At 34.7% G+C, this 25,989-nt stretch overlaps 1 protein-coding gene across 3 annotated transcripts in view; it reads left to right on the plus strand.

The window, feature by feature from the left end:
* Window positions 1-25,989, plus strand: part of DDX46 (DEAD-box helicase 46) — a 58,539-nt gene that overhangs the window by 2,784 nt on the left and 29,766 nt on the right. For 2 of the 3 annotated variants that reach the window (XM_036898125.2, XM_036898136.2), the window contains exons 2-15: window positions 3,019-3,207; window positions 4,532-4,675; window positions 9,712-9,808; window positions 11,684-11,849; window positions 13,287-13,438; window positions 14,222-14,335; window positions 15,047-15,212; window positions 15,916-16,036; window positions 16,627-16,802; window positions 17,738-17,859; window positions 19,506-19,584; window positions 21,319-21,401; window positions 23,180-23,344; window positions 23,827-23,989. In XM_036898125.2, coding sequence (XP_036754020.1) covers window positions 3,019-3,207; window positions 4,532-4,675; window positions 9,712-9,808; window positions 11,684-11,849; window positions 13,287-13,438; window positions 14,222-14,335; window positions 15,047-15,212; window positions 15,916-16,036; window positions 16,627-16,802; window positions 17,738-17,859; window positions 19,506-19,584; window positions 21,319-21,401; window positions 23,180-23,344; window positions 23,827-23,989 — 1,937 coding nt within the window. Of the gene's footprint in view, window positions 1-3,018; window positions 3,208-3,432; window positions 3,480-4,531; window positions 4,676-9,711; window positions 9,809-11,683; window positions 11,850-13,286; window positions 13,439-14,221; window positions 14,336-15,046; window positions 15,213-15,915; window positions 16,037-16,626; window positions 16,803-17,737; window positions 17,860-19,505; window positions 19,585-21,318; window positions 21,402-23,179; window positions 23,345-23,826; window positions 23,990-25,989 lie in introns of those variants that run through there. The other variant, XM_057490885.1, reaches the window with a different exon arrangement.

Genomic DNA, 25,989 nt, shown 5'->3' on the forward strand with positions numbered 1-25,989 from the left:
CATCTGAATTTCTTTGGAGAAGTGTCTGTTCAGCTCCTCTGCCCATTTTTTAATTGGATTATTTGCTTTTTGTTTGTTGAGGTGCGTGAGCTCTTTATATATTTTGAATGTCAACCTTTTATCGGATCTGTCATTTATGAATATATTCTCCCATACTGTAGGATGCCTTTTTGTTCTATTGATGGTGTCCTTTGCTGTACAGAAGCTTTTCAGCTTGATATAGTCCCACTTGTTCGTTTTTGCTTTTGTTTCCCTTGCCCAGGGAGATACGTTCATGAAGAAGTCGCTCATGTTTATGTCCAAGATATTTTTGCCTATGTTTCTTTCTAAGAGTTTTACGGTTTCATGACTTAACATTCAGGTCTTTGATCCATTTAGAATTTACTTCTGTGTATGGGGTTAGACAATGATCCCGTTTCATTCTCGTACATATAGGTGTCCAGTTTTGCCAAAACCAACTGTTGAAGAGACTGTCATTTCCCCATTGTATGTCCATGGCTCCTTTATCGTATATTAATTGACCATATATGTTTGGGTTAATGTCTGGAGTCTCTCTTCTGTTCCACTGGTCTGTGGGTCTGTTCTTGTGCCAGTACCAAATTGTCTTGATTACTATGGCTTTGTAGTAGAGCTTGAAGTTGGGGAGCGAGATCCCCCCCACTTTATTATTCCTTCTCAGGATTGCTTTGGCTATTCGGGGTCTTAGGTGTTTCCATATGAATTTTTGAACTATTTTTTCCAGTTTGTTGAAGAATGCTGTTGGTAATTTGATAGATATTGCATTGAATCTGTAGATTGCTTTGGGCAGGATGGCCATTTTGATGATATTAATTCTTCCTAGTCAAGAGCATGGGATGAGTTTCCATTTGTTTGTGTCCTCTTTAATTTCTCTTACGAGTGTCTTGCAGTTTTCAGGGTATAGGTTTTTCACTTCCTTGGTTAGGTTTATCCCTAGGTATTTTATTCTTTTTGATGCAATTGTGAATGAAATTGTTTTCCTGATTTCTCTTTCTATTAGTTCATTGTTAGTGCATAGGAAAGCCACAGATTTCTGTGAATTAATTTTGTATCCTGCAACTTTGCTGAATTCCGATATTAGTTCTAGTAGTTTTGGACTGGAGTCTTTAGGGTTTTTTATGTACAATATCATGTCATTTGCAAATAGTGACAGTTTGACGTCTTCTTTACCAATCTGGATTCCTTGTATTTCTTTGTTTTGTCTAATTGCCATGGCTAGAACCTCCAGTACTATGTTGAATAACAGTGGGGAGAGTGGGCAACCCTGTCTTGTTCCCGATCTTAGAGGAAAAGCTTTCAGCTTATTGCTGTTCAGTATGATGTTGGCTGTGGGTTTATCATATATGGCCTTTATTATGTTGAGGTACTTGCCCTCTGTACCCATTTTGTTGAGAGTTTTTATCATGAATGGATGTTGAATTTTGTCGAATGCTTTTTCAGCAGCTTTGGAGATGATCATGTGATTTTTGTCTTTCTTTTTGTTGATTTGGTGGATGATGATGATGCATTTTCGGATGTTGTATCATCCTTGCATCCCTGAGATGAATCCCACTTGGTCATGGTGTATGATCCTCTTGATGTATTTTTGAATTCGGTTTGCTAATATTTATACTTGGTATTTTATTTGTTGTGTGGACTGAGAAAAAGAAATATATTGACAGCAGCTGATACTGTGAGCCTACTGATGGGATGATAAATGGTTTGGGAAGGGAAAGGTAACAAGTTTGGGTTTCAACATTTTGAATTTCACGTCTTGAAGAATAATCTGGTGCATTTATTCCTTAGTGATCTTATCTAGGTTTATTGTTTCAAGTAGCCTTTATACACTGATGACTTCATTTATATTTCTTTCATGAACTCCAGACTCATGTTTCAACTACCTGCTGTACATATACACTTGGATGCCTAATATCCTTATTTCCCACCATACCTCTAATCTACTCCTCAGCCTTCCCCTCTTAGTAAATGGTAACTTCTGACTTTCTGCTTGATTCAGCCAAGTATCTTGGAGACACCCATGATTTCTACCTTGTTGCCACACTTGACATTTAATTAATCATTAAATCCAACCAGCTGTAGTTTCACAATACCCAGATTTAGACACTTTTCAACAACTCAGACCTGACATTCTGATCCAAGACACCACTGTCTCTTGGATGATGGTGACAGCATCCTGTTTTCCCTGCTTCTTCCCTTGCCTCTCCTCATTCTCCCCTCAGGAGCCAGAGTAATGCTTTAAAAACTAGTGAGGTTACGTCACTCATCTACTTAATATCTTCCAGTAGCTTCTATTTTAACTCAAAGTAAAAGAGAAAGTCCTTATAATGGCCTAAGAGGCCCTATACAGTTTGACTGCCCTGCTGTATCTTTGACCTCGTCCCACGGCTGGCTGGCTGGCTGGCTCCTTCTCCTCCCTTTCTGCCCCACTTCCTCTCTCCCTGGAAAGTTCCTCCCCCATCTGTTTACATGATTCTTTTTACTACCTTCAGGCCTCTGAAATACCACTTTATTAGCAAGACCAAGACCTTCTCTAATCACCTACTATAAAAATAGCAAACCTCCTGCCTCCCATTTTCTCTTTTTCCTTTGCTCTGCTCTGTTTTTCTCCACAGCACTACATGATGTATTATACATTTATTTCTTCTGTCATTCATCCCTTCCTTTACCACAGTGCAGGCTGCTTGGGGCCTAAAAGCAGGAGCTTGGTCTGTTTTGTTTATGGTGTTTATTTCCCTTTCAAGACAGTTTTTAAAAAAAAAATTATCATTAAATCTACAATTACATGAAGAACATTATGTTTACTTCAAGACAGTTTTTATACATGTGTTGTAACAGGACAGTTCATTCTTTCCCCCCAATTTAAAAAAAGTGTATATATAAAAAGTTCTTTAAGTGTTTAATTTGTCTGCTGAGATTTTTTGGGAAAACTTAATAAAATAAATAAGATACAGTGTAAGCTAACTGTGTTCGCTAAGCTTAATCTTTAACTTAATATTCTAGCCACTATCGGAAGCGGTCAGCATCACGGGGACGCTCCGGAAGTCGATCTCGAAGTCGCTCACCCTCAGACAAGAGAAGTAAACGTGGAGATGACAGACGGTCTAGGAGCAGAGATAGAGATAGAAGGAGGGAGAGGTCTCGTAGTAGAGATAAAAGAAGATCTCGGTCAAGAGATAGGAAGCGTCTGAGGTAAGACATTAATCTTCAAAAGACCCAGAGTAAATTGGGTCTCAGGTAACTCAGGCTTCTTCCTTAAAAAGTGTGTTTTCGTCTAGAATTCACTGACCCTTTGTGAGCCCCCTGCTTTAACCCCAGCTTCTTTAATTAGGTTCAGAAGTGATTTGCTCAGAACAAAGACTGTCTAAACAATACATTAAGTTTGGAGACTTTATGCTGTATTTCCTTGTAATCCAGAGAGAACCCTTGAAGTCCCCTGAAGAGATTTAAAAAAGAAGTAAAAGGTAAGGTAATATGCCATCAAGGGGGTTCTATTCGAATTCGGTCCCAAGAGAGTTGACCACTGTTCAGCGCAGCCACTAAAGGCGACAGGAGAAGGAAACAGGACAGAGCCATCTCCAAGCCCTGCTTGCTCTTTGAAACTATTTTGAAGAGCTGTTTTAGACTTAAAGAATACCCTAATTTTTATATTACTTTTACTTGTTTACATATTTCTTGACACCAGTCAAGCAGTCATAACCTTATTGGAGGTGAAAAACAGTCTCTAAATAAAAATTATTGCCCCTATACCAAAGTACAATTTTCTCATTAAAATAGGAAAGAAAACAAGTTGTATAGGTGCTGTGAACTGGTCACAGAAAGAACTTTAACTTTCTTTTCATACATTGGAAAAAGAGATTGAAAAAAATACATGGTACTGGGAAAGTATTCACACATGATGATGTGGATAATGCTCAGTTAACTCAATTTTAAATTGCTTGGTCCCAGGGAAAGTTTGATAAAATTCAGTTAAGTGATTGTTAAGTGAAATTGGTGACTTAAGATTTGGTCTTCCCCTTCTTGGTATGAAAGTAGAATCATAAGATTTTAGAGCAAGAAGGATTTTGAGATTATCTAGTGATTCTCCTTATTTTATAGAGGAAGGAACAGAACCAAAGAGTTGATTTGCCCAAATCAAGTCACTAGTTAGTAGCAGCACCACCATAGTGTCTGCTAATCTTTGTCTCTGTGATCCTTCCACAGCCCCATCCTTATACGCAGATTTAGGCTGTCTTTGAAATTCAGAGTTTCTGTTACAGGCCTTAGATTTCAAATAGCTATTATAGATCTGTGTTTTTCAACAGACATCATTTTGAAATTAAAATCCTCATTTTTTTCTTGATGACTTGTAAGAATTGGCTTTACTTGTTCTGTATTTAGCTGATTTGGTAGTTAATTGAAATCTCTGCCTTTGATAATGGTGATAATTAACAAGCATCTTTGAGCATGGGGAAGAACCATGATCTGAACTAGAAGCACTCAGTCATAGAATAAACGACGAGTGTCCCCATTTCAGGCGTTCCAGAAGTAGAGAAAGAGACCGAAGTCGAGAGCGAAGAAGATCTCGAAGTCGAGAAAGGAGACGCTCCAGGAGTAGAAGCCGTGGCCGGAGGTCCCGATCCTCCAGTCCTGGCAATAAAAGCAAGAAAGCTGAGAACAGGTAATGTTATCATTGGGTTGGATCTGTTGGGTAGGTTGGGAACTGACTCTCTTCCCTATACCTTCCTTTAAAAAAAAAAAAAATTCTGTATAAATAACTACTGAATTTGGCTCCTACCATGAACTGTTGGCTGAATTTTATTTTAATAGGTTATAAAGCTTATAACCTATTCAATTGGAAATGCTAGATTCTATTAGTTTTAACATTCATAGTGCATTGTTCCCTTATTTAATATCTACTATTAGTGGTCAGAAATAAATTTTAAAAATATCTCTATAGGAACTTTTTTCCTTTGAAATTATTTTCTTAGATAGTCTTTCTAACATTGATTAACAAATAATTTTTTGACTCACAGTATGCATTGCTGAATTGGTATTCAGGATGAGTGAACTTATCTTGTGTATAAAATGTACATGTTTCCTTAAGATGCTAGTACTATTCAATCTTGAGATACTATTTATATTTGTTAGACATAATATGTTTACTTTCTATATTTCTCTTGTCAGTGGTTTGTTCTTTGTCTATTATTATTTCTAAAGTGGTATAGTAGGATAGTTGATACTTGGATTTGTAACTGTTTTCTGTTCATTCTTCTTATTAGTTGTATTTTTCCCATATCACTTATTTTATTTTATAAAGTTTACTTCTGTTTTATCAAGGTCAGTGAATAATACGTATTGGGCTTATTTTAAACTAAAAATAAAATATGAATTCAGAAAAGTGAATGAAATATAAACATTAAGTTTATTAAATAATGATAAAGCAACATCCATGTAACTACCACCAAGGTCAAGAAGTGGTGCATTGTCAGTACCCTCAGAAGTCCTCCATAGCCCTTCTCTAACCCAGCACTCTACTTATCTAGGTAAAACCACTCTCAACTTCTGTGCTAGTAAGTTCCTTGTATTTCTTCATAGTTTTACCACCTGTGTTCACATGTGGAAGAACAGATTTGTTTTTTAACTTTACGAATGAGATATATTTGAGACTCCTCTGTGTTGTGTGTAACAGTAGTTCATTTTCATTGCTGAATACTATTCTGTGGTATAAATACACTACTATTCCTTCTACTGAGAAAGATGTTTGGGTTATTTTAACTTCTGGACTGTTTGTGGATTTTTGTATATATATCCTTGTATACATGTGCATGAATTTCCCCAAGGTCTACATCTAGGAGTGAAATTACATGGTCATAGAATAAAAATAGCTTCAGTTTTAGTAGGTAATCCCAAGTGCTTTTCAAAGGGTATGTACTAATTAGACTCCCACCAGCAGTGTATGAGGATTGTGTTGTTTCATGCCCTTGCCAATATTTGGTGCTATCAGTCCTTTTAATTTTTGTTAATTGGTTAGACATGTAATATTAGTATCCTTGTGGTTTTAATTTGCATTTCCCTGATTGCTAATAAGGATGAACACCTTTTATATGTTTATCGGTCATTCCAATTTTTTTCTAAAGTACATGTTCAAATCTTTTGCCTATTTTCCTATGGGGTTATTTCTCTTTCTAAAAGTTGGTTTATAGACGGTTTTTGTTTTTGTTTTTCAGTATCCTGGATAGTTGTTTTTGACACTTACATGAGTGCAGATATATCCTCTACTCTGTGGTTTGTCCTTTCACTCTGTAATGATACTTTTAATGAACAGAGACTTAAAGAAGAAACAATTCACAATTCATTGTATGAATTGAGACTAACCTAGACATTAAAACCTGACAAGGGTGGTATGAGAAAAGAAACTTATAGGCTATACTCAATCTAAACATAAAAAATAGCATGCTGAATTCAACAATACAGAAAAAAGATAATAAAATCATAACCTACTTGAATTTACTCCAGGAGTTGTAGGCTGGTTTAACATTAGAAAATCAGTGTAATACTCTGTATTATTAATAAGATTCAAGGAGAAAAGTAATAGTTACCTAGGTAGATTCAGGAAAAGTCTTTTATTCACATGTATTCATGTTTAAAAGTTCTTAGCAGACATAAATAGAAAAGTATTTGACAAACTGATTATCAAATTAGAAATGTCATATTGTCAAACAAGTCATAAAGTCTTGATATCTTACAGAAATTAAAATAGTGTGATTTTAGTGTAAGGATAGACAAATGGATTGGTGACAACATAAAGAGCCTAGAAAGATCCACACATATATTGCAGTTTGATAAATTACTGTGGTGACAGTTTTTTAAATTAAGGTATTATTGATATATACTCTTATGAAGGTTTCACATGAAAAAACAGTGTGGTTACTACATTCACCCATATTATTTGGCCCCCACCTCACTGTCCATCAGTGTAGTAAGATGCCACAGATACACTATTTGCCTTCTCTGTGCTACACTGTCTTCCACGTTGAACCCCCCCCCCCACACCATGTGTGCTAAACATAATACCTCTCAATCCCCTTCTCCCCACCTCCCCATCGGTCCTTCCACATCCCTCCCGTTTTGTAACCACTAATCCCTTTTTGGAGTCTGTGAGCCTGCTGCTGTTTTGTTCCTTCAGTTTTACTTCGTTATTATACTCCACAAATGAGGGAAATCATTTGGAATTTGTCTTTCGCCGCCTGGCTTATTTCACTGAGCATAATATCCTCCAGCTCCATCCATGTTGTTGCAAATGGTAGAATTTGTTTCTACCTCTAGTCTGTTTCATTGATCTGTTGTTCTGTTCTTGTGCCAGTACCAATGAATAGTATTCCATTGTGTATATGTGCCGCGTCTTCTTTATCCATTCATCTATTGACGGACATTTAGGTTGCTTCCCTATCTTGGCTATTGTAAATAGTGCTGTAATAGGGTGCATATGTCTTTCTGAATCTGAGAAGTTGTATTCTTTGGGCAAATTCCTAGGAGTGGAATTCCTGGGTCAAATGGTATTTCTATTTTTAGTTTTTTGAGGAACCTCCATATTGCTTTCCACAATGGTCGAACTAGCTTACATTCCCACCAGCAGTGTAGGAGAGTTCCCCTTTCTCCGCATGCTCACCAGCATTTGTTGTTCTTAGTCTTTTCGATGCTGGCCATCCTTACTGGTGTGAGGTGATATCTCATTGTGGTTTTTATTTGTATTTCCCTGATAATTAGTGATGTGGAGCATCTTTTCATGTGCCTGTTGGCCATCTGAATTTCTTCTTTGGAGAACTGTCTCTTCAGATCCTCTGTCCATTTTTTAATCGGGTTATTTGCTTTTTGGGTGTTGAGGTGGGTGAGTTCTCAATTTTGGATTTTAACCCCTTGTCGGATATGTCATATAAAAATATATTCTCCCATACTATAGGATGCCTTTTTTTCTGTTGATGATGTCCTTTGCCGTACAGAAGCTTCTTAGTTTGATGTAGTCCCATGTGTTCATTTTTGCTTTTGTTTCCCTTGCTTGAGGACATGCCTTCAGGAAGAAGTTGGCTTGTGTTTATATTCAGGAGATTTTTGCCTGTGTTTTCTTCTAAGAGTTTTATGGTTTCATCACTTAACATTCAGGGCTTTGATCCATTTAGAGTTTACTTTTGTGTATGGGGTTAAACAATAATCCAGTTTCATTCTCTTGCATGTAGCTGTTCAGTTTTGTCAACACCAGTTGTTGAAGAGGCTATCATTTCCTGATTGTGCATCCATAGCTCCTTTATCATATATTAATTGACCATATATGGTTAGGTTTATATTAGGGCTCTCTAGTCTGTTTCATTGGTCTGTGGCTCTGTTCTTGTGCCAGTACCAAGTTGTCTTGATTACTGTGGCTTTGTAGTAGAGCTTGAAGTCGGGGAGCGTAATCCCCCAGTTTTATTCTTCCTTCTCAGGATTGCTTTGGTTATTCGGGGTCTTTTGTAGTTCCATATGAATTTTAGAACTATTTGCTCTAGTTCATTGAAGAATGTTGTTGGTATTTTGATAGGGATTGCATCAAATCTGTAGATTGCTTTAGGTAGGATGGCCATTTTAATTCTTCCTATCCATGAGTACAGGATGTGTTTCCATTTATTGCTGTCTTCTTTAATTTCTCTCATGAGTGTCTTATAGTTTTCAGAGTATAGGTCTTTGACTTCCTTGGTTAGGTTTATTCCTAGGTATTTTATTCTTTTTGATGCAATTGTGAATGAAATTGTTTTCCTGATTTCTCTTTCTATTAGTTCATAGTTAGTGTATAGGAATGCAACAGATTTCTGTGTATTAATTTTGTGTCCTGCAACTTTTCTGAATTCAGATATTAGATCTAGTAGTTTTGGAGCGGATTCTTTAGGGTTTTTTATGTACAATATCAGGTCATCTGCAAACAGTGACAGTTTAACTTCTTCTTTACCAATCTGGATGCTTTTTATTTCTTTGTGTACTGTGGTGACATTTTAAGCAGTGAAAAAGAGTGTTGTCAGACAGTACTAGGGACATTTGTTAGCTATAATGAAATAGGACTGCCTACCTCATTCTGTATACAGAAAGCATTTCCAAGCATATTTAAGACTATATTAGATGGTAAAGCTGTGAACTTTTTATAATTTTATACAAGAGAAAATCTTTACCACTGGGTATCTTCATCTAATCTAGAAGAATTTCTAAGGCATTTAAAAAAATACTGATCATAAGTAGGGAAAAAAGATCAACTAATTTGATTACATTAAAATTAAGAATTATAAGGTGTCATAAATAGGGTCAAAATCAAGGCTATGGGGATTTTAAATATTATTACATATATAAGTTATCTTGTAAAATATGTCTTGCTATGTTGTTCCATTTGTTAAATTTTACCTCTCCCATTTAAATTTTGCAATTATGTTTATATGATATATCCACTATTTTCTTGGGTGAATTTCCAAATATTTAATAATCTTTGCAGTTAGTGTTGTGGGATTAAATTTTCATTATATTTTCATGGTGTTTGTTAATAGAATATAAAAATGCAGTTGACTTTTGGAAGTTCATTTCTTGCCTAAAGTGTAAAATGCAAGTCTGTAAAAGTATTTTAAAATAAATGTTTCCTAGTGTAAGTGGATGATGTCTCACTCTTTTTCGTCTCACTCATTTTCTCTCTTTCTTTGGTAGATCTAGGTCCAAAGAGAAAACAGATAGTGGGGAAGGTTCTAAAGAGAAGAAAAAAGACAAAGATGACAAGGAGGATGAAAAAGAAAAAGATGCTGGTGTATGTTTACTAACAAATAATCATACCTAATTTTTTTCTACAATCACAAATTCTTGTTACTTTTTTTAATGCCATGTTTTATTTTTAAATAAATTATAATTGTGTAAAATAAATATAAAATAATAGTTGTCCCCATGAGAAAATTTTTTTGAAAAATGTTGCATATCTATATGCATTATCTGTTTTTATAATTCTGTACCTTGTTTTTTGTTGATTTTTAAGTTACACATTTTATCGCTATGTAAGGACTTAAGAATGATAAACACCAGTATACCTTCCATCCAACTTAAGAAATACCATACTTGCTATTTTCATTTGTTATATATTGGAGATCTTTCTATAGCTGTATACATAGATTTAACTTACTGTTTTTAATGCCTTCATAATGTTCTGCTGAAATGGGTAGAGATCTGTCCACCTTTTCATGGATATTTAGGTTGTTTCCATTGTGCAACTGTAAACAGTTGTGCATTAATCCTCATGCATAATATCTTTTGTGAATATAGTATAAGGTAAATTGCTATCAGTGAAATGGTTTTTTAATGGGTTTATTTGCATAAATAGTGTCAAATATTTCTCTAGAAAAGTTGCATCAATTTTGAAGTAAGATTTTAGACACGAAAATGTTTATTGCCTCACATCTTGGCCTACCTTGGAACTTTAGAACTTAATTTTTACCAGTGTATTAGGAGGTATTGGTATTTTGTTTTTTGAGTTGCATGTTTTAAAGATAAGTGAATATTTTTAAAAGCTATGAACATAATATAAATTTATAATATACAGAAAGTATCTTAAGTTTATTTTCTATGTGTACTTTGAATTGTCTGTTCATATTTTTGTCCATTTTAGAATTTATTATAGCTTCACTTTTGTTTGAGTTCTGTTTTTTTAGTGGTTCTTTTTTTTGAGGGACTTTATTGTTGATCAGGATAGCTAAGAAAAAGCATACAATGTGAGAAGTTTGGAGGTCTGGTTTCTGAACTAGTTTCTTCTATTGAATCACCAGGTGACCTTGAGAAAAACTCACAAGCTTTCTGGAGCTCATCTTTAGAATGAAATTATAAAGGATATAAATTTAAGAGGAAAGCTTTTTTTTTTTAAAGAAATTTATTTGAAAACTACAAATATAACCATATTCTAAAATAGTTATAAAGTCAAGAATGCTTCTTATAATCCTAGCTGCCCAAAACATTATCACCATTACAATGTTGTTATATTTTCTTCAGCTGCTTTTCATATATGTATTTCCGTATGTGTCTGTAACACTAGCATATATAAAATTTTGACTCCTATAATGCTTAATCTTTCAGTCCCTGGTTATGGCTGTGAAAATTATTTGCTGTCTCCTCTTGAGAATATTACTGATAATCTTAATAAAGGCCTTAGAATGGCTATTTCTAGGAAATAGACCTAAAGGCTAAAAGACCAAAATTTCTTTATCACATTGAGGAGTAGCTTTCATTTACTCACTAGTTTATAATAAAAAATTGCTTTTCTTGGGGGCAATTTTGGAGGAGTTTAGAGGATTTAAAGTAGAGAATAAGAAATAACTAGGGAACTTTGCTTGCTAATTTACTTAGTTTCTACTTTGAGGAAGAAATTGAATTCATTTGTGCATATTGCTTATGACTAAAATGAGATTAATTTATGGTTGAAGTCTTTCTGCTTTCTTAATTGATTTCATTTTGCTGGTCTATTTATAGATATATTTAAAAGATGTGATCTAAATCTGGTCTAAATTCAGGAATTTGTATATACATCTATTTTTCATTATTTTTACTTTGGAAGTAATTTTTGTACTTTGGAGAAGTTATTGTTTACTTGAAGTAATATTTTTATCCTTATTTCCCTCTTTCTCTCTCTTTATTCCCCAAGAATTTTGACCAAAATAAGCTGGAAGAAGAAATGAGAAAGCGAAAAGAAAGAGTAGAAAAATGGCGAGAAGAGCAGCGTAAAAAGGCCATGGAAAACATAGGGGAACTGAAAAAGGAAATTGAAGAGATGAAACAAGGGAAAAAATGGAGTTTAGAAGATGATGATGGTATATTCATTTGTTAAACTATAGCCTATGTAATAATTCATGTAGAGTATTTTAGAACTATGGGTAAATGTCATATTGGGATTTATTATGGCAAAATATATATAACTTAATGTTTCTTACTTTAACTGTTAATTGTACAGTTCTGTGACATTATGTACATACACGTTTTGTGCAACCATCACCACTGTCCCTTTCTAGAACTTTTCCATCATCCCAAACAGAAACAATAATTCTCCATTTTTCCCCATCCTCCACCCTGCATCCTGGTAACTTTTGTTTTTTGCCCATAAATTTGCCTGTTTTAGGCACCTATAGGTGGAATTGTATAATATTTGTCCTTTTGTGTCTGGCTTATTTCACTTAGCATAATGTCTTCTAGGTTCATCCATGTTGTAGTATGTATCAGAATTTCCTTTTAATGGCTGAATAATATTCTGTTATATCTATATACCACATTTTGTTTACCTGTTCATCTGTTAGATAGATGGGTTGCTTCCACTCTTTTGGCTATTGTGAACAATGCTACTATGACATGGATGTGCAAGGATCTGTTTGAGTTCTTGATTTCAGTTCTTTAGTGTATATACCTAGAGGTGGAATTGCTGGATTCATACTGAGATTTTGAATGCCCCTTTTAATATTTTTCTTGAAATTTAAATGTTGTATTCAATAAGCATCACTGATTTTACTTTAGATTGGAGAGCTGGTGCTTATGGGTGTAGTCAGTAAATAGCTCTTTAATTTTTTTATTACAAATGTTAGTAATGAGGGTAAGTTAAGGGCATGTTGTCAATCCTCTGATTTTCCATAACTTAGAAACATTTTCCCTCCATATCCGACTTTGACTTTTGAAGTTTTAGTAAAGTAAGAGAGTGTGGGATTTTATAGGAAAATGGAATTTTGCTGAATTTTGTATGAAAATTCCTGTGAATGTTTCATTTTCTGTGAAAGTACCTCAAAGTGGTTTAAGTAGATGAATGGATTATATCTTTAAGTAGTAATGAATATCTTAGTTATATAAAAAAGATTATCTTCAGTTAAGAATGTGACATTTTTTCTGTGACTTAAAGAGAGGTAATTGAAAGGACAGAAATAATCATAGCATTATTTAGCAGACAGTGTTTTAGTTCTATTCCTAGTATTGTAGTTACAAAATTTGATGCTGGAGATCCATTTTTTAGACATTATTTTTTGCATCTTTTCAATTAGTAATTTATAATGTATTACTTTTTTCATTATTATTATTAAAAACTAGTGTTTGCTTGATATGAACACTTCCAGATGTGAGTATTTAAACTGCACTACACCTGGGTTAATTGGAAAAGAGGGTGTTTGGGTAGTGAGAGAAAAAGTTATAATAGTGGGTGAGATCTGATTATGAAGTATCAGTATTTCTTTTTGACACATGTACAAAGAAAGTGTATTCTGGTATTTTAGATGATGAAGATGATCCTGCAGAAGCTGAAAAAGAAGGAAATGAAATGGAGGGTGAGGAACTAGATCCATTAGATGCTTACATGGAAGAAGTGAAAGAGGAAGTAAAAAAGTTTAACATGAGAAGTGTAAAAGGTGGTGGGGGAAATGAAAAGGTAGGAAATTTTTTCTTATTTTAGTTTTAAAGATTTATGTTGGATAACTTTAATTCATTGTTGCATAGATCTGCTATTGACTTGTGTGACTTTATAAAGTTAATGTTTTTGTTTCTTCCCTGTCTCAGAAATGCTGATACTTTTAAGTACCAAAGATTCTAGTGAATATTAGCTATAAACGTTCTCTCAAGTCACTCTTAGCACCACCATCTTGTTCAGTATCTTTACTTCCTGTTGCCTTCTCAGTAGGTCCTCTCCAGACTTCTCCAGCACCTCCACTTTCATCACCTTGCATGCTCCTGATTCCCTTTACCGTAATCTTTTTTTTCTTTAATAGCAATTATTACCTTTTGACAGATTATATAATTTATCATGTCTATTGTTTGTCCCTTTTCTAAAATAAAAGCTCCCCAAGAGCAGTGACCATTACCTGTTTTATTTATTGATTTATCCTAGGCTCCCAGAATAGCATCTGGCTTGTTGAATGAGTAAAAGTATCATTTAGTGATATTTTGAAAATAAATTATGTTACATTATACTTTATGTGATTATATATTATGCAATAAACTGATTATTAATATATTATAAAATATGTGATTATATTACATTTTAAAATTTAAGCAAATTAATAAGGCGAAAACAATATTTTTTGTCTTTTACTAATTAAGTTGTCACTAATAACTGAGTTAATTCATATTATGAATTGTGACAGTTATTGTTTTAGTTGGCATGTAATTTGTGTCTCAACTTTGCAAAATAGTTTATATTCCTTTTTTATTTTAGAAGTCTGGGCCAACAGTTACAAAAGTTGTCACTGTTGTGACAACCAAAAAAGCAGTTGTAGATTCTGATAAGAAGAAAGGTGAGCTGATGGAGAATGACCAGGATGCCATGGAGGTAATTCTTCGTTGATTTTGATTTTGTTAATGATGCTACCCTAGAGGTATTTATTAGAAAGCTTTGATGGAGCTGTGCTTTTCAGTTATTCAAACTGTTAGGAGGAATTCTTACTTTCTCAACAGTGTTGTACATGAATGTCCAGTTGATAGAACATTCTAACATCTTTGACCTCTTAATGTATGCCCCTTTTTTTATTCCTCTTTGCCCCTCATGAGCTCACATCAGGTATATAATAGAGAAGAAATAAAGTGACAATAAATTAATTTTCTTCTTAGTAATATGCATTATAAAGATTTATATATAGAAAACTATAGTAAAACTTAAAGCTATATGGAATGATTATTCTAGCTTTATGTTATAATTTTCTGTTAGGGCAAAGAAAAAAGAAACAAGTTGAAAAATTAGGAAAGTAAAAAAATAAAAGCCAAATAATATTTTTTAGGAGTGGGAGGTTATTTTTTTCCAAAGTGGTTTACTATTTGATTTATGTGTTTATTTATTTAGCATTGTTTCTTTTTTTAAAACTTATTTTTATTGCAGTGAAGTTGATATACAGTGTTATGTTGGTTTCAGATGTACAACATATTGACTAGATAATTGTATACATTACTAGGTGCAGGAGTGAGGATTTTAAAAGCTAGGACTATTTTTTCCCATCAAGAGAAAATAGTAATGGGTATAACCTTTCACTTTGTTTTTTAATTATAGTATTCTTCAGAGGAGGAAGAAGTTGATCTTCAGACAGCCCTTACAGGCTATCAGACAAAACAGAGAAAGCTTCTAGAACCAGTAGATCATGGAAAAATTGAATATGAACCATTCAGAAAAAACTTCTATGTTGAAGTTCCAGAACTAGCAAAAATGTCTCAAGAGGGTAAAAATTTTTTATTCATTTGTTGGGTTATTGTGAGAGAGCAGAGGAGAATGTACTTTACTTTGCCTGGGAGGAATGTAAATAGACCTGTAAGTTGATCCATGAGGAAGAGGAATTGGTTTACCTGGAGAAATGAGTGGAAACTAGTAGGTGAGAAGTCATTCTAGGAGTGGGAACATAATCTGCAAATATTCAAAGCAGTGACTTATGTGGAAGTATTAAGAAAAAGCAAAAATTAGTTTGGCTCATATAGTTTAAGTTTTTTGGGTTGAAAGTACTTTTCATATGAAGTTAAGCAAATAAAATATGGTTAGCCTTTTCCTTCTGGGATTTGAGAGTTAGGAAACAATGTGAATCTGCAATATTGGTAGAATAAGAAAAATCTGGTCACCACTTGCTTGGACAGCAAGTGGTTGTGTTACTTGTCAGTCATTGTTCTTTTATTGCTGTTGCAATAAAAAGAAAGCCAAATTTGTGGAAACTAGGGTATTTCTTTTTGTCCTTAGTTGGTTACAATAGTAATTGCTATAATGATCTTTCTGAGGTGTTCAATGCTTTGTCCTGTAGCTTTTCTATAGAATTATCTTTGGTAGCATACACACAAAAAAAGGAATTGCAGTTTCTTAATATTACTGTAATTGAAAAGAAGGAGGCACTAATTGAACAATATTTATGAGTTCTTAATCTGAATTTTGTTTTATAGAGGTGAATGTATTTCGGTTGGAAATGGAGGGCATTACCGTCAAGGGAAAAGGTTGTCCCAAACCAATTAAATCGTGGGTTCAATGTGGCATTTCCATGAAGATCTTAAATTCTCTCAAAAAGTAAGTGATTTTTTTTTAGGCTGTCCATATTTTCCCACATTTTTCAGTATCTTACTTCAAAATAGCTATTTCACATAAATATCTCCCTTGCCTGCATTTTTACCTTAATAGAAAAAGTTACTTTTTTTCCTTCAACAGCTTTATTGAGATATAATTTACATACAAATTTAACCTTCAAAGTATACAATTCAGTGATTTTCAGTATAATTGTGGAGTTTTGCCGTCTTCACCGAAGTCTACGTTTAGAACATTTTCAGCATCCCCCAAAAGACCTGTATCCATTAGAAGTCAGTCTTCTTACTCTTCCACCCTAGGCAGCCACTAATCTACTATCCCCATAGATTTGTCTGTTCTGGACACTTCATATAAATGGAATCATGCTAATGTAGTCTTTTGTGACTGGCTTCTTTTGCTTAGCATAAAATAGTTTCAGAGTTCATTTGTGATGTAGAAGTTCTCAGTTCTTCATTCCTTTTGGCCAAGTAATATTTCATTGTATATGGTTATACCATATCTTGGAAAACCTTATTCTTGCAGGACTTAGGCCAGAGATTTCAATTCTTATCTTGTCTTTTGGTTTGCTTTTTAAGGCATGGCTATGAAAAGCCGACACCAATTCAGACCCAGGCGATTCCTGCTATAATGTCTGGACGAGATTTGATTGGTATTGCCAAGACAGGAAGTGGAAAGACCATTGCTTTTCTCTTGCCCATGTTTAGACACATCATGGATCAGAGGTCATTAGAAGAAGGAGAGGGGCCAATAGGTACAATTCCTTTCATTAAACTATTGTTTTGTTAACAGCTTTGTTGTCAGTTAACCAGAAAGACCTGATTCTTTATCATGTTCTAAATTATAACAATAAAGATGTCTTTATGTACATTTCCTTTATAAATTTGGCACTTTGGGGCTGATTTCCCCTTACCAGCAGGTGGAGTGAGAATCTTCAGAGCACTGGAGTGACATCTCAGAAGTACAAAAACAGCCTCTCCTGGCACAGCTCAATTTTTAAGCTCTGACTCAGCAGGTAGACTCCTCGTGCATCTATCTGTTTATTTATACTGAGGTTTGTTCTTAGGCCAGTATCAGGGGATCTATAAACTCAACATAGAAGATCATAGGGAAATGTATTTTCCTGTTTTTTTTTCAGCCTTAAAAGGCTATAGTGCCAACATTTCATTCAGGATTAGGTATTCAGATTCAGATTTCTTGATTCATTTGGCAAAGATGTCTTTTGCAAATTGAGTAGGGTTTTGGAAGGTTGTTCAGCTCCTCTCTTGAAAATAGAGGGTATGGTATATTTCTCCTCTGTGCCCTTCAGACCAAGGTTGTTTCTGGAAGCCACAGTATGGCCCTGCAGCACAGTGAGTCACTTGATTATCTTTGCTTTGTGATTTGCCATTGAGAATGATTTGTATTCCTTTCAACCAAGATCCTTGATGATGGAGTGAGGCATTTAACTTTCATTTATCTTCCTATAGCATGTTCTTAAAAATCTACTAAAATTATCCTTCACCACAAGCTCTACTATTTATTACGAAGTTTCTGAAATAAGGTTTTCAGAGGTGTGTAAAACAAATTAAAACAGAAAATGAATTAGACTAAGCAATCTGAATTTTATTGTAGAAGTTAAATTTAATACTTTAAAGCATAGCTTCAAGAATTTTGGTGGCTAGGCTTTTGACATATTTATCTTTTCAGCTGTCATCATGACTCCAACTCGAGAACTGGCTTTACAAATTACTAAAGAATGTAAGAAGTTTTCAAAGACCTTGGGACTCAGAGTGGTCTGTGTTTATGGAGGAACAGGAATCAGTGAGCAGGTAGTTAAAAGGAACCTTCTATTCTTTTTTTAAATGGAATGATTTAATACATAATGTAAAAGTGATTTTTTATTTTAGTGTTTTGTGTGGTGATTGTTTCTAGAATCTTAAAAAAATAGGTGTCGAAGAACCCAAGAATGGACTAACAGTTACCAAAGGGAATGGGATTGGGGAGGATGGGTGGGAAGGAAGGAATAAGGGGGTGGGGGGAAGAAAGGGGCATTAAGATTAGCATATGTAGGGGGAGACACGGGGAGGGCTGTGCAACACAGAAGACAAGTAGTGATTCTATAGCATCTTCCTACGCTGATGGACAGTGACTGTAATGGGGTTTGTCGGGGGGGGGCTTGGTGAAAGGGGGAGTCTAGTAAACGTAATGTTCCTTGTGTACTTGTAGATTAATGATACAAAAAAAAAATAGGTGTGAAAATAATAGAATGAATTATGGTAGTTCTGTTTTAGAATTTTGCATCATTTTTATACCCTAGGTTTCCTGTTTCTCTTTGTTCTTCCTCACTCGAGGCATAATTTTTTTTCCATTTTACAGATAAGCAAATAGAAAGGTTAAGTAAGTTGTCCAAAGTCTTCAGGTTAATAAGATGTTGTCTTAGAACTTGGGTCTTCTGATTCCTGGATGAGCATTTATTTTCTCTTTAATTCATGAGACATTCTTTAAAAGGTGGTGATGAATGGGATGCATTAATACTAGAGTTTCATCTGTAGTCTTAAATGATTTGACCAAGAATTATTTAAACATGTCTTCATTCACTCTTCAGTTTGACATCTGTCTAGGTGTCTTCTAAAGAATGTTATTATTTCATCAGATTACTATGCTTTAACTAAAAAAAGGTTAAAAACTGGATTCTGTAAGCAAATAAATTTTGGAAATGTTGGATTATACAAACTTAAAAGAGGATTCTTTCCTTCAAGACTTCTTAATCTTTAATAAGCTAATATATATTGTGATGTTAGAAAGATGAGATAAATTAAGTGGTGTTTTCTGAATTTAATTTAGCCACAAAGCTCTTTTTGTGGACTAGTGTTCTCAGGTTCTAGATCATACTTGGGGAACATTCCTTTTGTTACCCCATTGCTGTTTTAAACACTTGAAGTTAGTTTTCTAAGTTTATCTGTCAATGTTTTTTTTTGACCACAGCCTATTTACAAAAGAAACTGGAATATGTGTGCATATTTATGTAGATGTCAGACAAAAGCTTTATGATGTCTAATACATTCTGGTATTTTCCTTTCTGTTTCACTTTTAAAATACAGGTTGTGACTCACCAATATTCTGAGTCACTAATAGAAACAACTTTCAGTTTGAAAAACATTGCTCTGTATAATTATTTATTGGTCTATGTTCCTTTCTTGGTTTTGAGGGATCATGTCAGATCAAAGTCGGTAAAAATCTCTGGTTTTCATTGATTTCATTTACAGCACTGTGTGCTCATGTTACCACTGCCTGTGCTGTTGGCCCTGCTCCAGCGTTCTAGAGACGTACGGAGGAGGTGCGAGAGTCTCCTAATCGAACTTCATTGTCTTAACCTTTAGAGCCGTGCAAGGACCCCAGACAATATCATATTTTCAGATTTATTTAAATAAGTATCAGTGATAAATAGACTATAAAATGTCATCTTTCTTACTAGATTGCTGAGCTGAAAAGAGGTGCTGAAATTATTGTTTGCACACCTGGCCGAATGATTGACATGTTAGCTGCTAACAGTGGTAAGTTAGGGGTATTTTTTGGTTCTCTCCTTTTTGAATTCTATACATTTTTTGTTAAATCAAAGCAAATACAAGAAACCGTCAAAGGTTTCTACATGTCTTCTTAAAGCTGTGATATCTTAAAATTTGTATTGTAACAAGATTGTTGTTGAAAGTTCATGGTATTTTTGCAATTTAATTTAGAATTTATTTTCAGAATTACCTCTGTCTGATCTTTTTATCACTTATGTAGATTTTTAATCCAATTTTGGCCTAACTTTCCTTTTAAAAGGGTGGAAGACTATCTTTTTTTTTTAATGTAGTAGATTTTTCCCCAAGGAGCTAGTATTTTCTTACAATACTGGATACATTAAGATATTGCAGCTTCAGGAAGTTTTATCTTTTGTAAATACTGCATGTTTTAAGCTCAAATATTGTGCTTGTTAAATAATTCCCTGTCAAAACTGTTACTAAACTGTTGACATTATTTAACTTCTGTGGAGAAAGGCCCTTCAAGATTTATAGAACTGGGCTTCCGAGACTTAAACCATCAAAGGTAGGTAATTTAATGCTGTTCCCAACCTTGAAAAAGTAATTGGTGCTGCAAATGTTAGTATGGAATACTTAAATATTAAAAAACATTTATTTTGGCTTATTCCTATTTTTTGAAGAAAATGCTTTTAAGGGTTTCTGTTGCAGTATTCAGTGTATACATAATAAGAGTATTAAAAACTGAGTAATGCATGTTTCTAATAGCATTCTGCTTGAATTCCTGTGTACATTTGATTGTACATGAAGTTGGCAAAGTGACATTAAAATTGTTTCATAAGTCATTGTGCTTGTACAACAGATGAAAAGTTTTGAGTTGGATGTTGATGAATAATCCCTTGTTTTTTTCAATGCTGCATTGATTAAGTCTCCTGAAATTCATCTTGATTAATTTACCTTTTTCTCTTATTTGTCCTTTTGGTTTATATTTAATAACTATTTTATACATGTTTTTGCCAGGTGATTGGTTCAGCAATTGATAGAAATGCTTGTGTTAATCCTTTAGAGAGGATTTCCTATGTATGTATGTAGTTTTCACTGGCTAAGAAGCCAGTTGCATTTATTTAAACCAGTGGAGCCCTTAAAAAATTTGATTTAATGTCTTTGTATGATATTATATATACATAATACATTTGGTATTTAGAGTTTTTGTGTAATATGTTACTTAATGATGTTGAATAGCATCTCATTAATGTTAACATGCCTATTAGAAGCTTCTAACTATATGGCATACATTATAAGGTAATATAAAGAGAGGTTTTCTGCGTCTGAAATAGTTAGCACTGGAACTTGCTTTCCACACATACGCTGTAATCTCTAATATGTTTTTTCCTAGGTGATGCTGTCAAATAATGGCTGATGTGGCTCGATGCTTCATCTCAGTCTTAGTTTTATGATGTGTTTTGGAGAGGGCTGTTTTCTGAATTTTACAGGTTCTTCAGGCCCTATGATGGTATGCAAGAGACGAGTTTGACAAAATAAAGGGCCTCATATACCCATTGTCAGAAAGTATTTGCCATTAGATTAAGATATTGTAGACCAAAATTTCTTTTCTCTGTTTAAAGAAACCTCACTTACCCCTCTGGTTAAGTCAAGTCAGGCATTTTAGTTCCCTTTACAGTTTTTTAAAGTTCTTGGTAGTCATAAAAATGAATTGTGACTGATTTTTAGTCTTCTTTTTGTCTTTATATTTTTCCCTGATCTTAGGTCGGGTTACAAATCTTCGAAGAGTGACTTACGTTGTTTTAGATGAAGCAGACAGAATGTTTGACATGGGCTTTGAACCACAGGTAATCATGAAAGTTCTTAGTGTTTTGAAATGGAAAATAAACCTTGTAACTGCCATGGAAGTGAAATGTTTGTGTGGTTTCTGAAATTAACACATGCATTTCTGTTGCATGGTGACTGTGGATTGGGGATATGGAATTGAAATAGATGTTTATGTTTTGAATTCCTCATATAACTTATTCAGGAGGTATTTTCAAAGGCTTTCCTTAGCTATGTAAAACCATTACTGGTAAAATTAGAATTGGAGTGCTAATAACCGAAGCTTTAGCTTTTGTATTTTATAGTTTTCATTTTACTTCCAAATACTTCAATTCATGCTTTTAACTACTGTATGATCTAAATAGCACATTACTTACATTCTCCAAATTTAAAAATTAAGGCCCAAAGCAATTGTCTAGCTTAGACTTTTATATTCCTTATACATGCTATTGGCTCAAACACAAATTTTCAGTGATACAAATTTAGAGAAACACATGTTAGAAGGTGGTAGAAATTTTTCTGTGAGGTCTTCTGTTTTCCCCAGATGTAGGCAGTCTGTTGCAGTTTTTGGGTTGCTTTTTCAGGAGTAGTTGTATTTGCTGTATTTTCATGTTACATGGTTTTCGGAGGAGGTTTCTGCCTCACGTCTCACTTCCCCATCTTTGCTGAAGTGTACTCCCTATTTTATTTTATAATCAGAAGTTTGTACCTCTTGATCCCCTTTACCCACTTCACCCACCCTCCCACCCTCCTTACCTCTGGCAACCACCAGAGGTGGTTTGACTTTTCACAGTGGAACATAATAATTTATAGGAGTTTTCAAGAGAAGAGAAAACGCGTGTGGTCGACCGGTAGTCTTTAACTGAAAGTACTCGCATATATTTTAAAGCCATCATTTTGGCTGCTGGGTGGAGAATAGATGTTGGATTAGGCAGGAATAAAGGCAAGGAGACCTATTAGGAAACAGTTGAAGTAATCCAAATGAGACATGCTTGAGTTGTGGACCGGGAACCAAGTGTTTTGGGTAGGACTGCTCCTTCCACAGATTTCACATCAGTTTTGATTAGAATGAAAATGTGGCCCTAGAATTCTGTATCTTCCTTCAATGCCTTCACCTACTAACCACCCATCACTGTCTACCTTGTAACCATCATCAATAATCTTACTCATTATGTCTTTTTTTTCCAACTTAACACCAGTCACCACAAGAATCCTAGGATTCCCTGATACCTCCAGGCCTCTGTAGAAGGCAATTGTGCTTGTATCTCACCCACTTGATAGTATATCCACCTTCATTGTTTTATTGCTTTCTGTAGCTCTTACCACGATTTGACACACAATATGTTTATCTCTTCACCTCATTAGAATATACACTCCATGAAGGCAAGTTTTTGTCTCATAGTCCAAGCCTGGTACGTAATGGTTGCTCAATAAAAATGTGTTGAATAGTGAAGGAAAACAGTGATACTAATGGAGAACAGTTATGCCCTACTTATCAAAAGCCTGAGGATCAATACTACTGAATTTGTTGATGGACTGGGTGTGAGATACATAAGGGAGAGAGTAGTCACAAATGGTTCTTAGATTTTTGGCCTGCATCTATGGATGACTTGAGATGTCATTTTTTGAGCAGGGGGATCTATAAGGGGCAAATTATGGGGTAAAATCCATTGCACTCTTCTAAAGAAACAAGTTTAAAAGCCACTGAGTAGATGTCTTGAAAAGTTCTTCTACTTGGTTTTAACATTGTATGATTTTTTTGAGACTACACTTACCCTATTTATTTGTAATGTTTTCTCAGGTCATGCGCATTGTGGATAACGTCCGTCCTGATAGACAGACAGTTATGTTTTCAGCTACTTTCCCCAGAGCTATGGAGGCTTTGGCTCGCAGAATCCTGAGTAAACCCATTGAAGTACAGGTTGGAGGCAGGAGTGTCGTTTGCTCCGATGTGGAACAACAAGTGGTGGGTACAGTCCTAGGAAATCTCCAATTTACTAGATGTTTAGGCAGTGTATGATCCTTTTGGGATCATGGTGATGTAGGCAGATAAATTCTAAAATTAAGTAGTATACAACAACTGCAACCATTAATATTCTACCAGATACACTTGAATATGCTCTTCCATATAACTGTGTAATGCTCTTTTTAGTTCCTCTTACCAGAAGTGGTGGGTTGGTAGATAGGAATGTTGCATGCCGTCTTATTCCTTGGTTAATAGGTGAATTCAAGAGGCAGACAGAACAGATGTCCATTTGTCCACATAAGCAAGCTTCTTATTCTCTGAAAGTTACAAATTTCTGTCTTCCTGGTTTACCAATTAAAATCAACATTTTCCTACCCATTCCTAAGGAGAACTTACCCACTTGCCACAAATAAAGTGAATATTTTTGTTCAAGAGATGTATTTGCATTTTTCCTCCATTAAGTAGTGATGTGGTGTTTTCAGATTGTGATTGAAGAAGAAAAGAAATTCTTGAAGCTACTGGAGCTTCTAGGCCATTATCAAGAATCAGGATCTGTCATTATATTTGTGGATAAGCAGGAACATGCTGATGGTCTTCTGAAAGATTTAATGAGAGCATCTTACCCTTGCATGTCTCTTCATGGAGGTAATATTTAATGAAATATCTGTTAAATATTTAAGTTGGCCAAACACTATGCTGTATTCTGAAAGATAATATTTACTTTGTACTTTAATTGAGAACTAAGTTTTATATTCTCTCTCTCAGTCATTCATAGTAGCTCTGGCAGGTAAGTGTTATTACTCCATCTTAGAGATAAATAAAACAATACATTGCTTTGACCAAATTTCTTAGCCAATAATTGGCTAAGGAGGAATTGAACTTAAAAAATTTTGATTCGTGTTGAATTCCTTCCATTTTACCATGCTGCCTAGAGAGTTTCATGTTTCACATTAGAGCTTTAATTGAAATATCAAAGTAACATTTTAATTTCTTTTTTGTAATTAAAGTATCATTGATGTACAATCTTATGTTGGTTTCAAATATACGACACAGTGGTTCAACATTTACCCGTATTATCAAGTCCTCATTCCCTCCAGTGGTCACTGTCCGTCAGTGTAGTAAGACATTACAGAGTCATAACTGTATTCTCTGTGCTGTACTACCATCCATGACCAAGCTATATTGTGAATGCAAAATGTTGTGCCTGTTAATTCCCTCCGCCCAACTTTCTCAACTCCTCTCCTTTGGTAATGACTAGTCCCTTCTTGGTGTCAGTGAGTCTACTGCTATTCTGTTCTTTCTGTTGTTTTTTTTATTAAGGTATCATTGATATACTGTCGGTCCCTCCCTGCTTCTGACCCACAGATAAGGGAGGAGATGCGATGAGTTATCGAAGATCTGAAAGGACCAGCCAGGGGACTTAAGGCATGACAGCGCAAGAGTGGTGCTGAGAGGGCACCTCTCATATTTATTGATCAAATGGTTGTTAACAACAATAAAATTCTGTATAGGGAATTCAATGCACAATCATTAATCAGCTCCAACTCTCAACAGTCTCCTATCTTTGGAAGCATAACGAGCAAGTTCTTACATGGTGAACAGTGCAAGGGCACTCATATCACAGAAACTTTCTGTTTTGATCACGAATCATGAACTATAAACAATCAAGTCAGATATGATTTTTCATTTGATTTTTATACTTTATATATGAATTTTATGAAGGTTTCACATGAGCTACATTGTGGTTACAATATTCAGCCGTATTATCAAGTCTCCCCACATCCCATTGCAGCCACTGTCCAGCCACGTAGTAAGGTGCTGCAGAGTCACTACTTGTCTTCATGGTGCTATACTGCCTTCCTCATGACCCACCTCGATTATGTGTGCTAATCATAATGACCCTTAATCCCCTTCTTCCCTCCACACCCACCCTCCCCAACACCTTCCCTGTGGTAACTGCTAGTCCCTTCTTGGAATCTGAGTTCGCTGCTGTTTTGTTCCTTCAGTTTTGCTTTGTTTATACTCCATAAATGAGTGAAATCATATGGTATTTATCTTTATCCACCTGACTTATTTCACTGAGCATAGTACCCTCTATATCCATCCATGTTGTGGCAAATTGCAGGATTTCTTTTCTTTTTGTGGCTGAATAATATTCCATTGTGTATATGTACATCTTTATCCATTCATCTATTGATGGGCACTTAAGTTGTTTCCTTATCTTGGCTATGGCAAGTAGTACAGTGATAAACATAAGGGTACATATGTCTTTTTGAATCAGGGGTCTTGATTTCTTCAGGTAAATTCCTAAGTGGAATAATAGGTCAAATTGTATTTGTATTTTTAGTTTTTGGAGGAACCTCCATATTGTTCTCTGGTTGCACCAATTTACATTCCCACCAACAGTGTAGGAGAGTTGCCATTTCTCCACATCCTCACCAGCATTTATTTCTTGCTTTTGGATGTTGGCCATCCTTACTGGTGTGAGGTGATGTCTCTTTGTTTTAATTTGCATTTCCCTGATGGTTAGCGATGTGGAGCATCTTTTCAAGCCTGTTGGCTTTCTGTTTTTCTTCTTTGGAGAAGTGTTCAGGTTCTCTGCCCATTTCTTAATTGGGTTATTTTTTGGGTGTTGAGGCATATGA

Source organism: Manis pentadactyla, chromosome 13, assembly GCF_030020395.1.
Source record: "Manis pentadactyla isolate mManPen7 chromosome 13, mManPen7.hap1, whole genome shotgun sequence".
NCBI lineage: Eukaryota > Metazoa > Chordata > Mammalia > Pholidota > Manidae > Manis > Manis pentadactyla.